General features: G+C 45.8%; 1 protein-coding gene across 4 annotated transcripts in view; it reads right to left on the reverse strand.

Annotated features, from left to right (window-relative positions):
* RHBDL3 (rhomboid like 3) overlaps positions 1 to 15,789 on the reverse strand; it is a 73,171-nt gene that overhangs the window by 49,419 nt on the left and 7,963 nt on the right. Inside the window, exon 3 of one of the 4 annotated variants that reach the window (XM_042032321.1) lies at positions 1,464 to 1,534. The exons of the other annotated variants lie outside the window; for them this stretch is intronic. Within the exon in view, the coding sequence (XP_041888255.1) occupies positions 1,464 to 1,534 (71 nt within the window). The remainder of the gene's footprint in view (positions 1 to 1,463; positions 1,535 to 15,789) is intronic. 4 annotated transcript variants of the gene reach the window in all.

The following is a 15,789-nucleotide window of genomic DNA, read 5'->3' on the forward strand; positions in this document are numbered from 1 at the left end:
GTGCCAAAGCTGTTTTCCCAATGCAAAGCAAAAGACACAGTGACTCAGCTTAAAAGGGATAGTGTAAGGCCTTAAATCATAGTATTTCACTTCATATTTGTTAGGAACAACCATTAAAAAGCTAATTTCAGTGTCTGGAGCACATGTTTTGCTTGCTCATAAATAGACTCCACTAACACATAAGCTAAAATGAGAGGTCATAGAAACATCGTAGAAGGCAGGACGCTCCCTGCAAAAACAAACACAATGGAAAGAAACCACATTTAAATCTAAGATTTGACCCTATTTTGCCTTTTCAACACATCGGGGAAGTCAAACATACAAACTGGCTTTTAAAGGGTTGCTAGAGGAACCATGAGGACCCCATCTGTGCCTCAACTTGAGACTCTGTTCTGCCCCTTCTTTTTTGATGTTCCTTGCACCAAGCAAACGTAACAATACCAATGTGGGTAATTTCAGGCAAAAAATGTGAGTGTCCTGGAGTCAGAGCACAAGCAGCATCTCATCTGAGAAAACACATAAGGATTTCTTTCCCTTCTCCATGTCCTGCCAAAGAAAGAACAAAGGAATTCCTGAGAAATCTGGGCTGGATCATCAATCCCTCTCAGAGAGATCCAAAAATATAAGGGCGGAGACTTGGGATCTGGTTGTTAATAATCAGGTCTCTAGGACATTGTACATTTTGAAATAATAATTTGTGCTCTTTATGATTCACAGTGGTACCAGCTCATAAAGAGTTCCACTTTTGAACTGGGAAACAGGCAAAGTAATTCACCCAAGTAATTATCAAATTATGAATTACCAAAGTAATTTGCAGAGAGACAAAGTAACTCACCCAAGGATACAAGAGGCTTAAAGAACTACTGTAGCTGAGATGAGCTGCCTGTGCTCCAGACACCTCCATGACACACTCCCGTATTGCCACCTAATAACTAACTAATAAAAATTCAAAACTGCCAGATACAAGAGGGGGGATTTTGAAGGAGTGGGTAAGATGGAGCAAAGGTCAAAGCATCTCCATGAAGCACGCTAAGCTTGGTGATATCCACAAGCAACAAGGAAAGATAGCCAAGAGTGAAAGTCTCTCCTGGAAGCAGCAAGGAGATGAACACATGGATGTGGGTCTGTGCAGGCACACACACAGCAGGGGCAGGGGGACGGAAAGGCTGCTCTGCCAAAGCTCACAAGCTTGAACACTGCAGCTTCACAGGCCAGTTGAGCCCAGAAGAACCATTACTGCAACCAGAAGAGTGTTTTGGGTTTCCAGCTGCCAGCCTGGGCACAGGGAGATCATGTTACATGTGGCAATTGCGGGGGGGTAGGGGGGGAGGGGAAGGGAGAGGAAATATGAATCATTCTCAATCCAGTGAAAGGAGCAAGAGCTGTGCAGCTGCTGCGGTGCAAGCAAGTCCTACCAGCACTTAGCTATTGTTTTGAGTCAAGAGATCATAGCATTTCATAGCTTCCTGACTTCTGCTCCATCCCAGCTGCTTTCCTCTTGCTTTAGTACCTGCCTGCAGGAACAGCTAGCTTTCTGGAAAAAATCCAGACACAAGGAGGAGAGGTTACATGTGCCTGAGGGAAGCAACAACACACAGAAGATCACTGCTTAGTCTAGAAGCATTCAAGAAGGGTCAACACCTACCAACAAAAAAATAGATAAATACACACATACACGCTGTGCAGGGGAAGGATTTACTCATATGGGACAGCCAGAAGCTCAGGTGTGCTTGGGGTACCTGGAATCTGCATCTCCGGGAAGCTGGCAGCTGTTACATCTGAATCAGACATGGTCAGGAACTTGCAGTGCCTGAGATCTGACAACTTATCCTCCTTCCACGAAGGGCTGCTGTAGCACCTGTGCTGTTAGGGATCAAAACAGCCCCCCTCTCCCCATCCCGCATCCAGCCTGGGTACTCCAGTTCTTTCCTGCTTCCCAAATCACAGTGTCCCATATCAGACAGCCGAGGCAATGCCACTACCACAGGCTGGTCAATCTTCTTATGCAAATGAAATTAGGGTAATTGGGACAGTTACAATGAGTCCCTGACAATGTTTGCCTTTGTGCACACCAGTGGTAAATATAGACTGAGCTGCTTTCTAAGGATGGGGTGAGAGGAGAGCTACACCCAGGGACAGCAGCTCAGCTTCTCACAGGGATGATGAGGAAGTAAGCGCTGTTTTAAACACAAGAATGCTCTCAAAAATGTGGACCTGATAGCAAGGAAAGAGGCAGATGCTGCAAATAAAAGTCACTGGCTGGAAGTCTCAGAAATCCTCAGGGAAGCATAGCCACTGTAGCAGGTCTGTGGAACTGTCCCCTTGCATTCCAACCCTCCTTCCACAGACAGAACACTTCCAGAGCATTCATCCCACTAAGGATCTCAGCCCACAAGAGGCAGAGCTCCCACCAGAGCCACAAGTTGACATGGCACAAACACCCCAGCCAGAGCAATTGCTGACAGTCTCCAGGCTGCAAGAGCACAGTGACTGGTCAGGCTCAGTCACTTCTGCACTGACAGCTTTGCTTCAGCCCCATGAATCTCATCTATAAGCTCTACTTTTGTTGTAGCCCTCCAGGGCCCATTGCAGCAGCAGTGGAAGAAACCTAAACAAAAAGCAATTGCCCCCTGAAATCCTGTCATGCAAACAAGACTCTTCCCACCCATTGCCACAAGGCCTGAATGGAAAGGGACTGAACACCTCCCACCCACCCCCGCCTGGTGGTCTTTTTGTCTCGTGACCTTACTCACACAAACACAACCCCACAACAATCAGACAGGCAACATAATGCGCCAGCACTGGCTTTCCCAGCCCTTCAAGGCAAGCTGGGGAGGGAAGGGGGGAGAGCTGGGGAGAGCTGAAAGGAGCTAGGGATGAAGAACAGATAAGATGGGCAAGGAAATACCAAGCAGTGTTTTAATTTCTACTTGTACAGTCCCATGAGCCGGGATAAAAATAATTTTAACGAAAGAAACAAAAGAAATGTCATCTCAAATGGCTTAAAAGGGACATGGGAATAGCAGCCAGTATTTTAATACCTAAATAAATAAATAAATCCAAAAATGCTTCTAAACCCTGAGAACATCTCTTGACATTCCCTTCAAGAAGCCAACAAAACTGAGCCCCTTCGGTGCAAACTCTGCTGGTTTTACTTGGCTATCTTTGAAATTTAAAGTCTGAGATGAAGTAGATACAAAGGTTTCCCTCTAGACTGGGACAAGACTTTTTGCAACTGCAGCAAAGCTGCTGTAGCACATGGAACACATGGAAAAACACACATGGAAACCCTCGCTGGTGTGATAGCTTCAAAGCACAGAAACTTTCTGCCAGTCTGCCCTGAACACGGAAAAAGAGTCATCACCTGTGCTACTGACAGCCAGGAGCAATTGTGCCTCCAGGCCCCAGGTTGCCCCTGCAAGGTAACAGATACCTTTTGGTTACTGCAGGACACATACCACCTTTGGGAAAGAGCAACAAGGCTTTCCAAAGGGCTTCTCAGGAGCAGACCAGGAGACCAACCAGGTAAGGGGAAACTCCTAACCTTCTGAAATGCCATGGGATACTCCCATGCTCCCTATGCAGACACAGGAAAAAATACAGACTCCACAGGAAAGCAAAGCCGATAAAACAAAATTAAATACAATCTCTCAGAGCCTGGACTCAGTGGGCTTAGCAGGGCCCTCGGCTGTGCTTCAGGGCACTGGAAATACATACCAAGTACCTTTACAAGAAAAGGAGGCTGCGCTTTTGCCACAAACTGAGATCTGTGTCCCATGAAATCCTGGCAGCTGAGGCAGTGGCAGAAAGCAAAGCCACAGGAAAGCACTTTTGTGATTTACAGACACATTAACCACCTGGGGAGCATGACACAGTAAGAAATGACTTCTCAGCTCCTCCTGCCAGTCCCCCCCCACTATGCTATTGTTGTTATCACAGCCTTGATTAAAGCCCTGTGACCACACGCTGGAAACCACCTGACCAGGTGTGAAATCACCGCCATGGGATGGTGCAGCTGATGTAAACAGACAAAAAGTCTCCTCGAAGGCCATGTGCAGCAGCTGTGTGCAGGAGGCCTCTCCCAAACCCAGACCAGATCATATCTGGCCTGATGTACTGGTCAGAGGTCATGGAGCTGCAACTGACCCTTGTCCATGTCCAGATATGAACTGGAGTAACTGGAAGAGCACCAGCACCAAGCTTGCACACAACTGGCAAACTTCCCACAGCACGGATACTGTCTCCTGTCAATCCACTCCAGCCTTAATCCTTCATGGAAAGATCCCATCAGCACTGTGCTAAGAGGCAATCTTTCATGCTAGACGTTAACAAATAACGATAGCGAAGATGACGGAGGAAGGGACAGATGGAGAACTGATATAACCAGGCTCTGCTCATCACACTGAGTGACTTAGAGGAGCTGGACAGGAGATATACAGACAGGATTTTTAGTTTTGGTTAGCCCTCAGTGAAGCACTACACATCACCATGCTTGGGACAGCTAGAAAGCAAGTCCATGGCCATCACCCTCTTCTCTCAGCATTTCTTTGCTAGAAAATCTCACTGCATGGAAAAATGTTCATTGTAGCAAGTAAGGAAGTACAACAGACTGGTTACTCAGCTGAGATTAATTCCTGTCCTATTTTATTGCATGAAAAAATTAATTATACTATAGTCTTTATTATGTCAATTAAAATTATATAGCCATTTTAATTGACCAGCATTGCTTGCTCCAATTCTCAACTCTACAGAGTTTGGAGGCAGCTAAAGTAAAAATTATTTCAGAAACTGCCACCTGGTGTCACCAGAAGAAGAGGGTCCTGATGAGTAGTTTCTCCATTCACTCTTCCCTTCCCAGGCCTTGTGGTCCTGGTCTCAGACAAGCTGAAGTGAGAATCCCTCCTAAACCAAGGAAAAGGGACATTCTAGATAACTTTGGTCTGTGGTGGGGGGTTGATGGGGAAGGTGGGAAATTTCTTGAGGTCATTTTCAGCCCTCCACATCTCACGACTCCTTCTCCCGTGAGCCTCATGAGCTGTGTGCAGGGCTGTGAGTTCAGGCAGCCCAACTGACGCCAGCCAGAGTTCAGTGACACCAGTGCTCAGTGGCACAGAGCTGGTGGTTACAGTGACCTGTCCACAGTGCAATACTGCCTTCTGCAGCCCCAAGGGGTGACTGGTACCCAAAGCTGCCAAATATCTTCAGCTGCCACTGAATTCACAGACTTGAGAAAAGACTCACGAGAACCTTACTCGGGAGACCAAGCCTCCAGAAGAAAAGCAGCTTAGGTTTGCCTACATACTTGGTGATATCCTTCAAGGAAACACAGCAGGTTTTTTGCAAGCTGAAAGATGTGTTTCTACCAACCCAGAGCAGGCTGCAGATCCCTGCAATCACAACCAGCCAGCTTCAGAGCCAAGACATCATAACCAGGCATCCCTTCTTGCCTCTGGGGGAGGTTTTTTTCAAATGTCACAATGAGAGAAAGAAATGTCATGGAGGTGCCACCCACACTCTCAGCCACTCCACACTGGTACTTCACCCAGGTTCTATTCCTGCTGCCCACACAGCAAATCTGGCTCTTTCAATCGCCTTCACAGAAACACAGCAAACCCCGGTCATTTCCTCAGGCTGCAAAACTGAGAGACTGTTCAGTGTAACCCTGGCACACACCCCTTGAGAACAGACCAGGAAGAGGTGGATGCAGTACCCACAGAGCAGCACATTATGACAGCCGTGATAGACCTTCCACAGCCAAGCTCTGCTGTGCTGAAATCACCAGTTTCTGGAGGAGCAGTGGCCAACGATGACACAAGTAAAAGATTTTTTCCTGACATTAAAGATGCTGGGTGGTAGCAAGGCTTGGATCCAATACTTCACCTTAGAAAATATTAAAATAAATCATAAAAGCCTCAGGGGAAGAGATCATTTGAGCCTGGATATTCCTTTCACCTTGGCACAATTTTATGGTGTGTATCACAATATTCTCCCTGCATATTTGCTATTGCCCCTTCAGCCCAGGCTTGTGGAAGTGATGAAAAGCTGAAGTATTTGTCTCACAGTGCTAAAGGGAAAAACAAGAGGCACCAATGTTTTCAGAATGTAGCTTTGCAATATCTGAGGGATCATCACAACCTCATGTGCTTGTAAAATGCAATTTATCACATAAATGCTCTGCCATGGAAGGGGTGCGTAGCTTCCTTTCATGAAACCCTCAGCAAACGAAATTTAATATTTCAATGTCTGCATGCTAAAAGAAACACTGTAAAATTAAAATCAGTGGAAGTCCTTACCCTTCTGAAACCAGCAATGAAATTAGCATGGGGCCCAAAGGAAGCAAGCGAGGCCTCTTTGGAGGGGCCAGGATTTAATTTTGTGTTTAAAACCCCACAGTGGCAGATCTGTACTTATTTTAATGACCCACCAAATCTTCTTAGTCCTCTGTATCCTTCAATGAAAGCCTAATAATGAAAAATTATCTACTAAAACTTGGCTTTTCCTGAAAAATAATATCTGAGCAGATCTCCAAAGAAAGCTATTTCTATGGACACCATGAATTTGACTGCAGTGTTTTGTTTCAGATATCACTGCATTTCCCATTTTCACAGCTTCCTTAGAATAATATTTGATACAGAAAAGGTTGAAGTGATACAGACAATGGAACAGCCAACCCTCAGAAACCACAGGGCTCTCCATTTGTATTGCTTTTTGTAACAAATACAGTCTGAGCCATAGAATTCCAAGTAAGAGAACCTCAGGAGACTTAAAAATTCAAGCAAACCATTGCCATGCAACATTAAATGCATTCATTTTTATGAGCATCAAATTCCACCTATTAACAGATCAGTCATCTTCTGCAGCTACCAATTTACATATGCAGCCTGTGAGCTGCCAAGGGGCCAGTGGACACAAAATACATGAATACATTAAATCTGAAAAAGGAAACGAATGTTCATTATAACTCAACTTAATGATCATGTTTTCTTTAGGAGCAGCAGCAGAGCCCGTGGCTGACAACCATGCACCCTGCAAAGGCACCCCAGGTGCCAAGAAGCACTGAACCCTCTGTTTTGAGACTGTAACTGTGCTGCACGCAGTGTTCACAAATTAATTACATTCAAGCCCTGTACAAAGAGGGAATTCCTTGGAGCTACCTTCTTACCAAGTCACTAAACCCCTTGCTATTGTACATGGACTAAATTCAAAGGCCTGAGCCTCACTGTGGAAGATAGTTTACCTGAATATACAATTAAAACCCTGTAACACTTTGTCAGGCTTTTGCCAAGCCAGGCAGTATGACCAGCTTTAATGTAACAGCACTTTTGATCTTGTAGCAGCCAGAGTGATGCTGATACATCTACTATTCCTCCTGGAACAGAACCGTGGCCTGATATCACACCTACAATTCACTCTTTGTGCACAGCTGTCTAGAAACAGATCCAAGAGAGAGCTTCTCAGCAGCCTGTACCCCCTCCATCACCTCTCCAGTGCCCAATCCAGCACCAATTACAGATATGACAAAGAAAAAGGCTTCTATTTTAAGCTTCTTGAAAAGGAAACTGGGTGCTGCAGGTAGAAGGATGGACATGGGGGAAAGACTCCAGTAAACTGGTTCGCCTTTTTTCAGTTGGGCACCACACAGGTAGACAACACCTTGATGAATGAGGGGCAATCCTACAAGCAAATGGATTCAGGTCTGAGCAGACAGCTCCCCATCGCAACTCAATATGATCACTGATCTCCTTATTCCATTTTCCCACCTATGAAACAAAATGAACTGATACTGGAGAACAAGCTTTGAAGTCCTGGAAGAGGAAGGGTTATTGCAATGCTGAATAAGGCCAATTCCCTACAACCCACAGCCCCTGTGGTGATACATGCAAAAACTCTGAGGTGCAGAAGAATTAGGCTCTGAAGGAAACTAAAAAGCTCAGACAAAAGATGAAAGAAACTGAACATGGAAAGTTAATACTGCTTTGAACATTTACTGAACAGAAATCCTTCCCAAAAGTGACAGAACTGCAGTTACCAATCAGGGACTCTGGGTTCAGGCTGCTAGGCAAAGCCCACACCTCCCAAGAGATCTGCCTGCAGGGCTTGCTCAAAGCCATCTCACAGGCATCAGCTACAGCAATATCTTAGGAAGAAAGGGTAGGAGCTTTTAGTTGAGCAGTGGGGAAGAAGCAAATACTGCTTGTTTATTCACAGGTCTTGCTACTCGAACTTGTTGCTTCCATCAGATGTGTGGTAAGTACCTGTTTAAGAAAAAATCAGGAACAAGAGCAAAACCACTCCCCTGCAGCTAATCCAACTAAGACACAGGATAAAGTTGTAGAGGTTAATCAGATCTGAGCCACTGGGTCTCTCTCTGCTGCTGTTTAGACATATCTGGTGAGCAACACCAGCAAGAGGAAGGCCAGGCAGAAACACCAATGACCCAGCCAGCCCCAGGAGACAAGTGCTGCTCCTCCCTTTTCTGCTCCATCAGGGAGAAAAGAGAGGAGCACATTTCAGGGCAGCCACGTGGGAGAGCTGCTGAGCTCAGAGCTTGGCTGTCCCCTTAAGCCTTACCAGGTGCCAGGACACTGTGACTGATGGGCTGCATTAGACACCCCTTACAGCAAAGACCAGGGCTGTGCCTACCAGGTGCTGCCAGGTAGAAACCAGGGTGGAAATTTACTCAGCAAGGAAAAGTTCTGCCCATACAACTGCAGGGAGCTCCTCTTACCTTGTGTTTCATTAGCTGTAACTCTGTGTAAAAAGGCTGCAGCAGGGCAAGTGAGGGCTGTCCCAGTTCGAGGGGCACCAGCACAGAGACCACCAGCACTGGACTGTCACAAACAGCCCCTTCAGCACTGGGAGCCAGAAAAAAGCTGAGCTGGGGTTGCACTGAAGCAGCTCCACCAGCGTCGGTTCAGTGCTGACACAGGAATGTTTCTCCTGTCGCATGCAAGGTATCCTGCCTACTGCCTGGCCTGAAGTCTTGACCTAAAGCTACCTTGCAAAACTGGGCACTCTAGTTTCCCCAACTCAGGCCTTCCTGTGCAGTCAGATCTGCTCTGCCTCTCTCCCTCTTCCTCCCTGTAGGGCAAAAAGAAGCCAGTGGCCTCAGTCTTTATTGCTGAGACCAGCATCTGCACCTTGGTGGTAACAACATGCTACCCCATCACCACACCCCTGGGTGCAGGACACTCAGCATGGAAGAATGGACATGCTCTGGAGAATGACCTCCCCTTTAGCCCATCAGACTGGACTCAGGCACATTCAGTGGGGAAAGGAAGACATTTTTTCTATATCCATTTCTTCTGGGCAGGGAGTACACTTGGACCAGAAATTCATCTTCTCTTCCGGACAGTACATGCCAGCCTTTCAGGGGATGGAGCAGGCACTCCAGTGGGATGACAGAACTGTAGTGACAGCAAGAAGATGATGGAAGGTTTGTAAGCACCATTCTGACAGTGATGCTAGTCTCTCTTGTTGCCAGAAATACTGTGTCAGGCAAATGATTCCTAATCCAGTGACCATCATCTTCCCCCTGGAAGGGAACTGGGTCTCTTGATACCACTCTACCACACAAGACTTTGCTTGTCTCCTCTGATAAACTGTTCCTCCTTCTTGGTAAATTATTTAATATGAGGACAGTGACTGCCACTGTTTTTCAGTTTCTCAAAGGAACTAAGATCTGTAACCCCCAAAATCAGAACTTCCGCCCTTCCTGAAGGAAGTTTTATGCTTCTTTTATAGACATGTAGCTTTATAGCAATAATCCATGAAACTTGTCATGAGAAAAACATTTTCATAGTCTGGACTCGAAACACAGAACATTTCAGATTAAGAATAGCTCCCTTTTTCACTGTCTGCCAGATCTGGGAGGGAGGTGAAAATCCCCAGGGACTTGATTTGATGCATGAAAAACAATTCTATAGCAGCAAGTATGCACGCACGTTTATTTTAGGTTAATAATAGCTCTGCAATAATACTTAGCTTTGTAGAGAAAACTAAAGCTGAGATAGACCCATGCTGGCTGGTACTGAGTACCATGACAACTTGAGCACATCCATCAGAAAGAGAATAAATAATTTTTTAAAATCTCGTCACATCACAGTTTTCCTGTTTTTAGGATGATTTCTCTTTCAATTTCCAAATATCTGCTCCTGTATCAGCAATCATGACAAGTATCTTGGCTAAACTGATAGATCCTATGAAAGGACAACAGGAATTAGCAGCTTTGACTCTTAACAACATGGAGTTAAACATCCAGTATTAGGGGCTACTGAGTAATGCAGAAGTGATGGGACCAAAGGAGGGTTATTTTAGTAATGTAAGGGAGAAGAGCAGCCAGTCATTCCTTCCCTCCGAATTGGTGTTGGATGACAGAGGCTGGATCATCTATATAATGTTGGTAAGTGCCTTGCCACTGGCAAGGAACACAATACCAGGGCACTCGGAAACATCTCTGCTCTGATGTCAACATCACAGCTGGCACACACAGAGCATCCCCACCCCAGGAGACAGGTCCTGAGCAAGGCTGACTCTTTGCCTGCTAACATAAGAAAAACACCTTGGTGTCTCCACTGGGAAAGACCTCATTCAGCTACATCTGGTGAGCACAGAATGACCTCAGAAAGACTACAACACTCACACTACAGAGAGCATCTTTCCTTGAATGAACTACCGCAGCTCAGCGTAATTCAGGCTGGTTTAGACTACAAGAAACCATCCAATGCAGCTTTGTGTCAAACCTCCACCCACACATCAGCTACATAATTAATAAGGATGAACGAGAGCATTATCCCAAGCTGGTATTCAGAGCCTCAGTGATCGGTAAAGCTTGTTATACTCTGTTCAGCTTTGAAAGTCAGTGGAACATACTTCACACATTGCACTACATGCTTGGTCATTAAACACAGGCTTATAAACCCACAAAGTCAGTTGCTTGCAAGTGTGGAGCAATTTTTTGCATGATCTTGTTTGTTTTGCAGTAGGCACAAAAGTTAATTAGTTTTCACAGTTTTATTACTCCACATGGTCAAATAACAACCTGGAGCTTCCAGTCAGCTGGAACTGCATAAGGTCCAGAAAATTCTTACTGTGCTTTTCAGAACTGTTCACTAGGGTCATAAATCAGCAGCTGGCAAATGACTTTCTGGCTCTTCTTGGCCAACAGTACCAACACTAAAAGATCCCATAAATCAGTGCAGCAATGGCAGCTCTCAGCTCATGGAGCACAGAGGGAATCAAGATGGAAAACACTGTTTCAGATACATTAAAACAATGCTTTGGGAGGAATTTTGGCTATCACTACCCTGGGACAAGCCATCCAGAGCACTGGTCTTGCTGAACGGGACTTTGGTTCATTAAGCCCTAGAGGAGACAACACCAGAATATTTAACACGTCAAAGGAAAATCCTGCACACAACACGTATGCACAAGACCTGCCCAAATGGTTCCCAGGGCTGGCAAGTCCAAGTGTGATAAAGCAAACTTACAAATTAATAGAAGTTCTTCAGACACTTTATTTAGGTTGGAAGGAAGTTATTCCTCCAGCCATGGTCTCCAGGCACAGTTCAGAAACCAAAGACAGCAGCAGCAGGACCATCTCCCATGGTCTCCACAGCAGTCTCCCCCAAAATGGCTGCCTAAATGCACAAATCCATGCAAAAATAAGCATTTTCCAAGACCCAAATATTATTGTCAGAGGACACATGAAGGAGAAATGTTTGTGCCTTCCCTGTTGACAAGGAGAAGAACAACCCAGAGATAGAAATCCAGTGATAGTGGGACTGTGTGCAAAAGCAACTCCTCTATCAGCAACCAAGAGGGAGTAGCTGAGGGAGGAAGCAGCAGTTCAAACGGAAGAAGGAACCACAATAAACACTTTGATTTTCCTCCCTAGTGCAAATGACAAGGCTAAAAATCAACATCATTCCATGGAGGCCACTGCCAGCAGTGAGAAAAGATGCTCAAGTCCCAATTCCCATTATTTCTCAGCGTGAGGGTAAACGTGAGAGGAGTGGCAGGAAGACAAGCATCTGGCTCTGTCTTAGAGCCAAGGGGAAGAACTAAAAACCCACTTTGCTCTCTAAATTCCTTAGGGAACACCCCATTCTGATACCAACCCCAGCAAAACATACAGCTTATGTCAGACACATAAACAATCCAGGACAATTGGCACACTTATTTTCAAGTGCTTTGCTAAACCAAGTCAGAGCATTCAGGATCAGGTCCTCCAATAGCTTTTGTGACACTTCCCGTTTTTCACCTTCTATAATATTGACCCTTTCTCTGCCAAGAGACAAACAAGGCTACATCTCACTGGCTGCAGGCTGTCATCAACAAACACTTCCACTACCATTGTACATCACAAACAAGTATGCCACACAAACCAGGGACCCCATCACCACTGGTATCTATTAGTGAAGGATCACTGAGGCAGAGATGTTTCCTCAGGGAACGCTGCCCTGAAGAAGTGCATCAGACCAGAGCTTTGATGATAGTCACAAACAGCTCTGCCTTCAGCTGTCTCATTCATCTTTTCCTCATGCAACTCGGGAGACTCCAGAGTATTTGCTACTTAAAAAGTATGTCAAGTATCAAAGATGATGAAGAACAGTTCCTAGGGGTAAGATTGATATTGTTTGTTTAACATCAGTTTCATACATTGTTACTCTTCTCACCAACAACACAGGGTCACTGCAGATAGGTGTTCCTACGCAACAGGAACGGACACTAAGAACACATAAATTCTCTGTGTCTTGTTAGCGTGGGGTTTTACTTTTAAAGTTGAAAGAATCCAAGGTCCAAGTGAGACTCAGAGGGATCACAAACATGCAGGACTTTTGCTACATTTTCCACCAAGACATATTGTCTCTAGTGAACAGAATATTCCCTGTGTCACCCTGAGCAGCCAAATCTGGGTTGATGCCACCACTCATGAGACTGGGAGAGGGAAAGAAGTGACTCTCCCAAGTGCTACAGCTTGAACAGGCAAACACTACAAGGTTTGAATCACACAAAAATCCAGGGCACTCAGAAATCAGGAGCCTATATGTACAATAGTGCAGGAAAACAGCCCATCAACTGAACCCCATCAACTTTGCCTCATGGTGCGTTGGTACCAAACTGATTTCAGACCAACATATAGTACAACACCTAGTGAGGAGGCAGAAGGAGATCACAGCTCCCTTGGCTGCTGTCAAACTCAAACAGTCCCACTGCTGCATTTAATTTTCAAATGTGCCCCAGTACTTTTGCACTGACTGCAAATACCAGAAAGCAACGGGAACATCATACTTCCTACTGCAGAGGAGAAACATTTGTTTTCCAGGTCTGATAGAGAGTAACTTTAAAAGTCCTGTAAATGTTACAGGCATAAGTGATGATGGTGTGGAAAAGCACCTCCAAACTGTTTCCACTCGCTAAGCAGCTGGCTTGTTCCTCTGGAGACGAGATGATCTCTTCCCCTTCTCTGTCATGACAGCACACAGCCACAGAGCACAATGCACCAGCTGATTTGCAAAACAGCATCAATCCACTCTGTGTTTATGGCTTTTTCTCCCCTTTCTTTCTAAACATGCAGGCTTAAATGTTTTTATTGCTTCAGTGATTTTCTATGTGCAAGACAGGATTTGAGAACAATGCATTAGCAAGGATCTATGTGCCTAAATCCCATCCCGCACATTCAGCTGAAACAGCAGAGCAGAGATTCCAAAGCCCCCCGCTGCAGCTGGGATCGGGAAGCAGCAGAGACACAAAGCTCTGGACATAGCTCAGTGTCCCTCTTGGACACTGCACTCCAACATGCAGGTTTCTAGGCTCATACATGGAAGGTACACAACTGTGTAATGAGTAGGAAGCCTCCTGAAGCTTTTTACAAATCTAGAGACATCAAGCTGCCAGTAACTCATGAGCTGTGTAAGACTGACTCAGCCTCCATGTGTTTTTTGGTGTGTTTGTTATGACTCCTTGAAACATTTCAGGAGATGCCTGCTTTTACTGGCACAAGCTTAAGAGTGCTGTGTTTGCTATGCTGCCAATATCTGGTTCATACTGATGGCTGCTACTCCCAACTTTTTGCAGTAGTCAGAGTCAACAGTCTGTGTACAGGTCAGTGGGATTGGAGAGAGGAGTGTCCAAATAGCCAGGGAAAGGAGAAATGGGGTAGCTGATCACAAACCTTTCACGCTGCAGGGAAGGTGTAAATACAATCTGAGAGATACACATTCAGCTTAAGGGCTGGCTGGTGCTCGGTGTACAGAGGTATTAGAAGATTAAGAAGGAACTTGGGGCATTTTTGCTGTTTGTCTTGCAAGAGGCGGGAAGATCATTAATGACCTCCATGTGGCTTTTTCATGCTGAGCCATCACTCCAGTGTATCGTGGGTAACAGACAAACCTGGGTATAAGCCTTGAAGTGCTGGGAGATTGCCATCCACTGTAACAACACTGGGGATGGACACGGGCTAATCCAGGCGTAGTAAGAGACATTATCCTGTGGAGGGAATAGTCTCTTGGACATGTATTTGCTGCTCAATGCCTCAGTTTCCCTCCTTGACTGAGGGAAGGATAAATTCCCCTCCCCTTTCCCAGGCTGTATTCAAAAAAGCCTCTGCCTGAAGGCAGAGAGGAGTTGATAATCCAGAGGGCATCAGCAAACCAATCTCCAGCAGAAACAGCTCCTAACAGCCCCTTCTTGCTTTCAAGGCTGTCCACAGGGCAATGAATTTGAAGGGACTCTTTTTTTTCCCCAACCCCATAACCCAAAGTGGAGGAGTCAAAGGGTTAATGCTGTATGACACAGGTCAGCCCAGTTTGGGGAGAGAGGAGAAAGGGAAGCATTGTGGCCATAGACAGCAGCTCACTGCCACCACAACACCACTTGAGAAATGTAAAGTGATGGTGTTGCTCAGAGAAAAGGCCTGAGAGCCCGGCCTAAATCCCAGGGCTTTATCACTCACAAAAGCCCAGCCCCTTGAGATATTAATTGTGTGCTCCATGGCTGGGTGCCTCAAAGAGCAGCAGATGACACATGCCCAGCTGTTATTGCCGCCCCTCCTGAAGGTACCGGGGCAGAGGCAGATGCACTCCCAGTGCCCTCTGCTCGAGACTAATCTATTCTCCCTCCTTGTCCTCTGCCTTTCATCTCTTCCAGCAGCCCACGCTGACAACTGTAAATGAGATTAGACTTCAAGGCATGGGGCAGATGCAGAACCCCCTCTGTGCATTGCCAAGAGACCCTTGTAGATATTAAAATGTCTCTCCCCTTTACAATGCACAGCTTGGTGGAGGGGGAGAAGGGGACACATTTCTTGTCATGCTCTCAGAAGCGTCTGATATGGCAGACAAGGCAGACGCTGGTTTAGGGCCTGGATGCTAATCTGTTATCACCATGGACAGTCTTCCCACCAGCACCTCAGACTCCTCAGTCACCTTAGCAGATGAAGTAACAAGTCGATGACTATTTCCTCATCCCAGTTCCCATAGCCTCCTCTTTGCAGCACCACTCCATTTAAATGTGGACAGATGTCCCAATGAACACTAAAAAGGCAGAAATAGTCCAAAATTCATGCAAGGACTTGAAGGTTAATACAACCCTGGGCTCAACCCTTCTGCCTATACTGCCACTATCACTGCCATCATTTCCTATTCCTTATATTGCAGTTTGTGCTCCACCTGTTCCCAGTGATCCAGCAAACCAGAGGTGAGACACAAGTTGTTTGTCAGAGAAAGATGTGAAATCTCAAGGCACAAACCACTGTCTACAGCTCAGTGAGACCTGCCTGGAGAGGTC

Source organism: Corvus kubaryi, unplaced genomic scaffold (genome assembly GCF_017639235.1).
Source record: "Corvus kubaryi isolate FWS band 111438036 unplaced genomic scaffold, C.kubaryi_AGA036_p1.0 37353, whole genome shotgun sequence".
NCBI classification, from domain to species: Eukaryota; Metazoa; Chordata; class Aves; order Passeriformes; family Corvidae; genus Corvus; species Corvus kubaryi.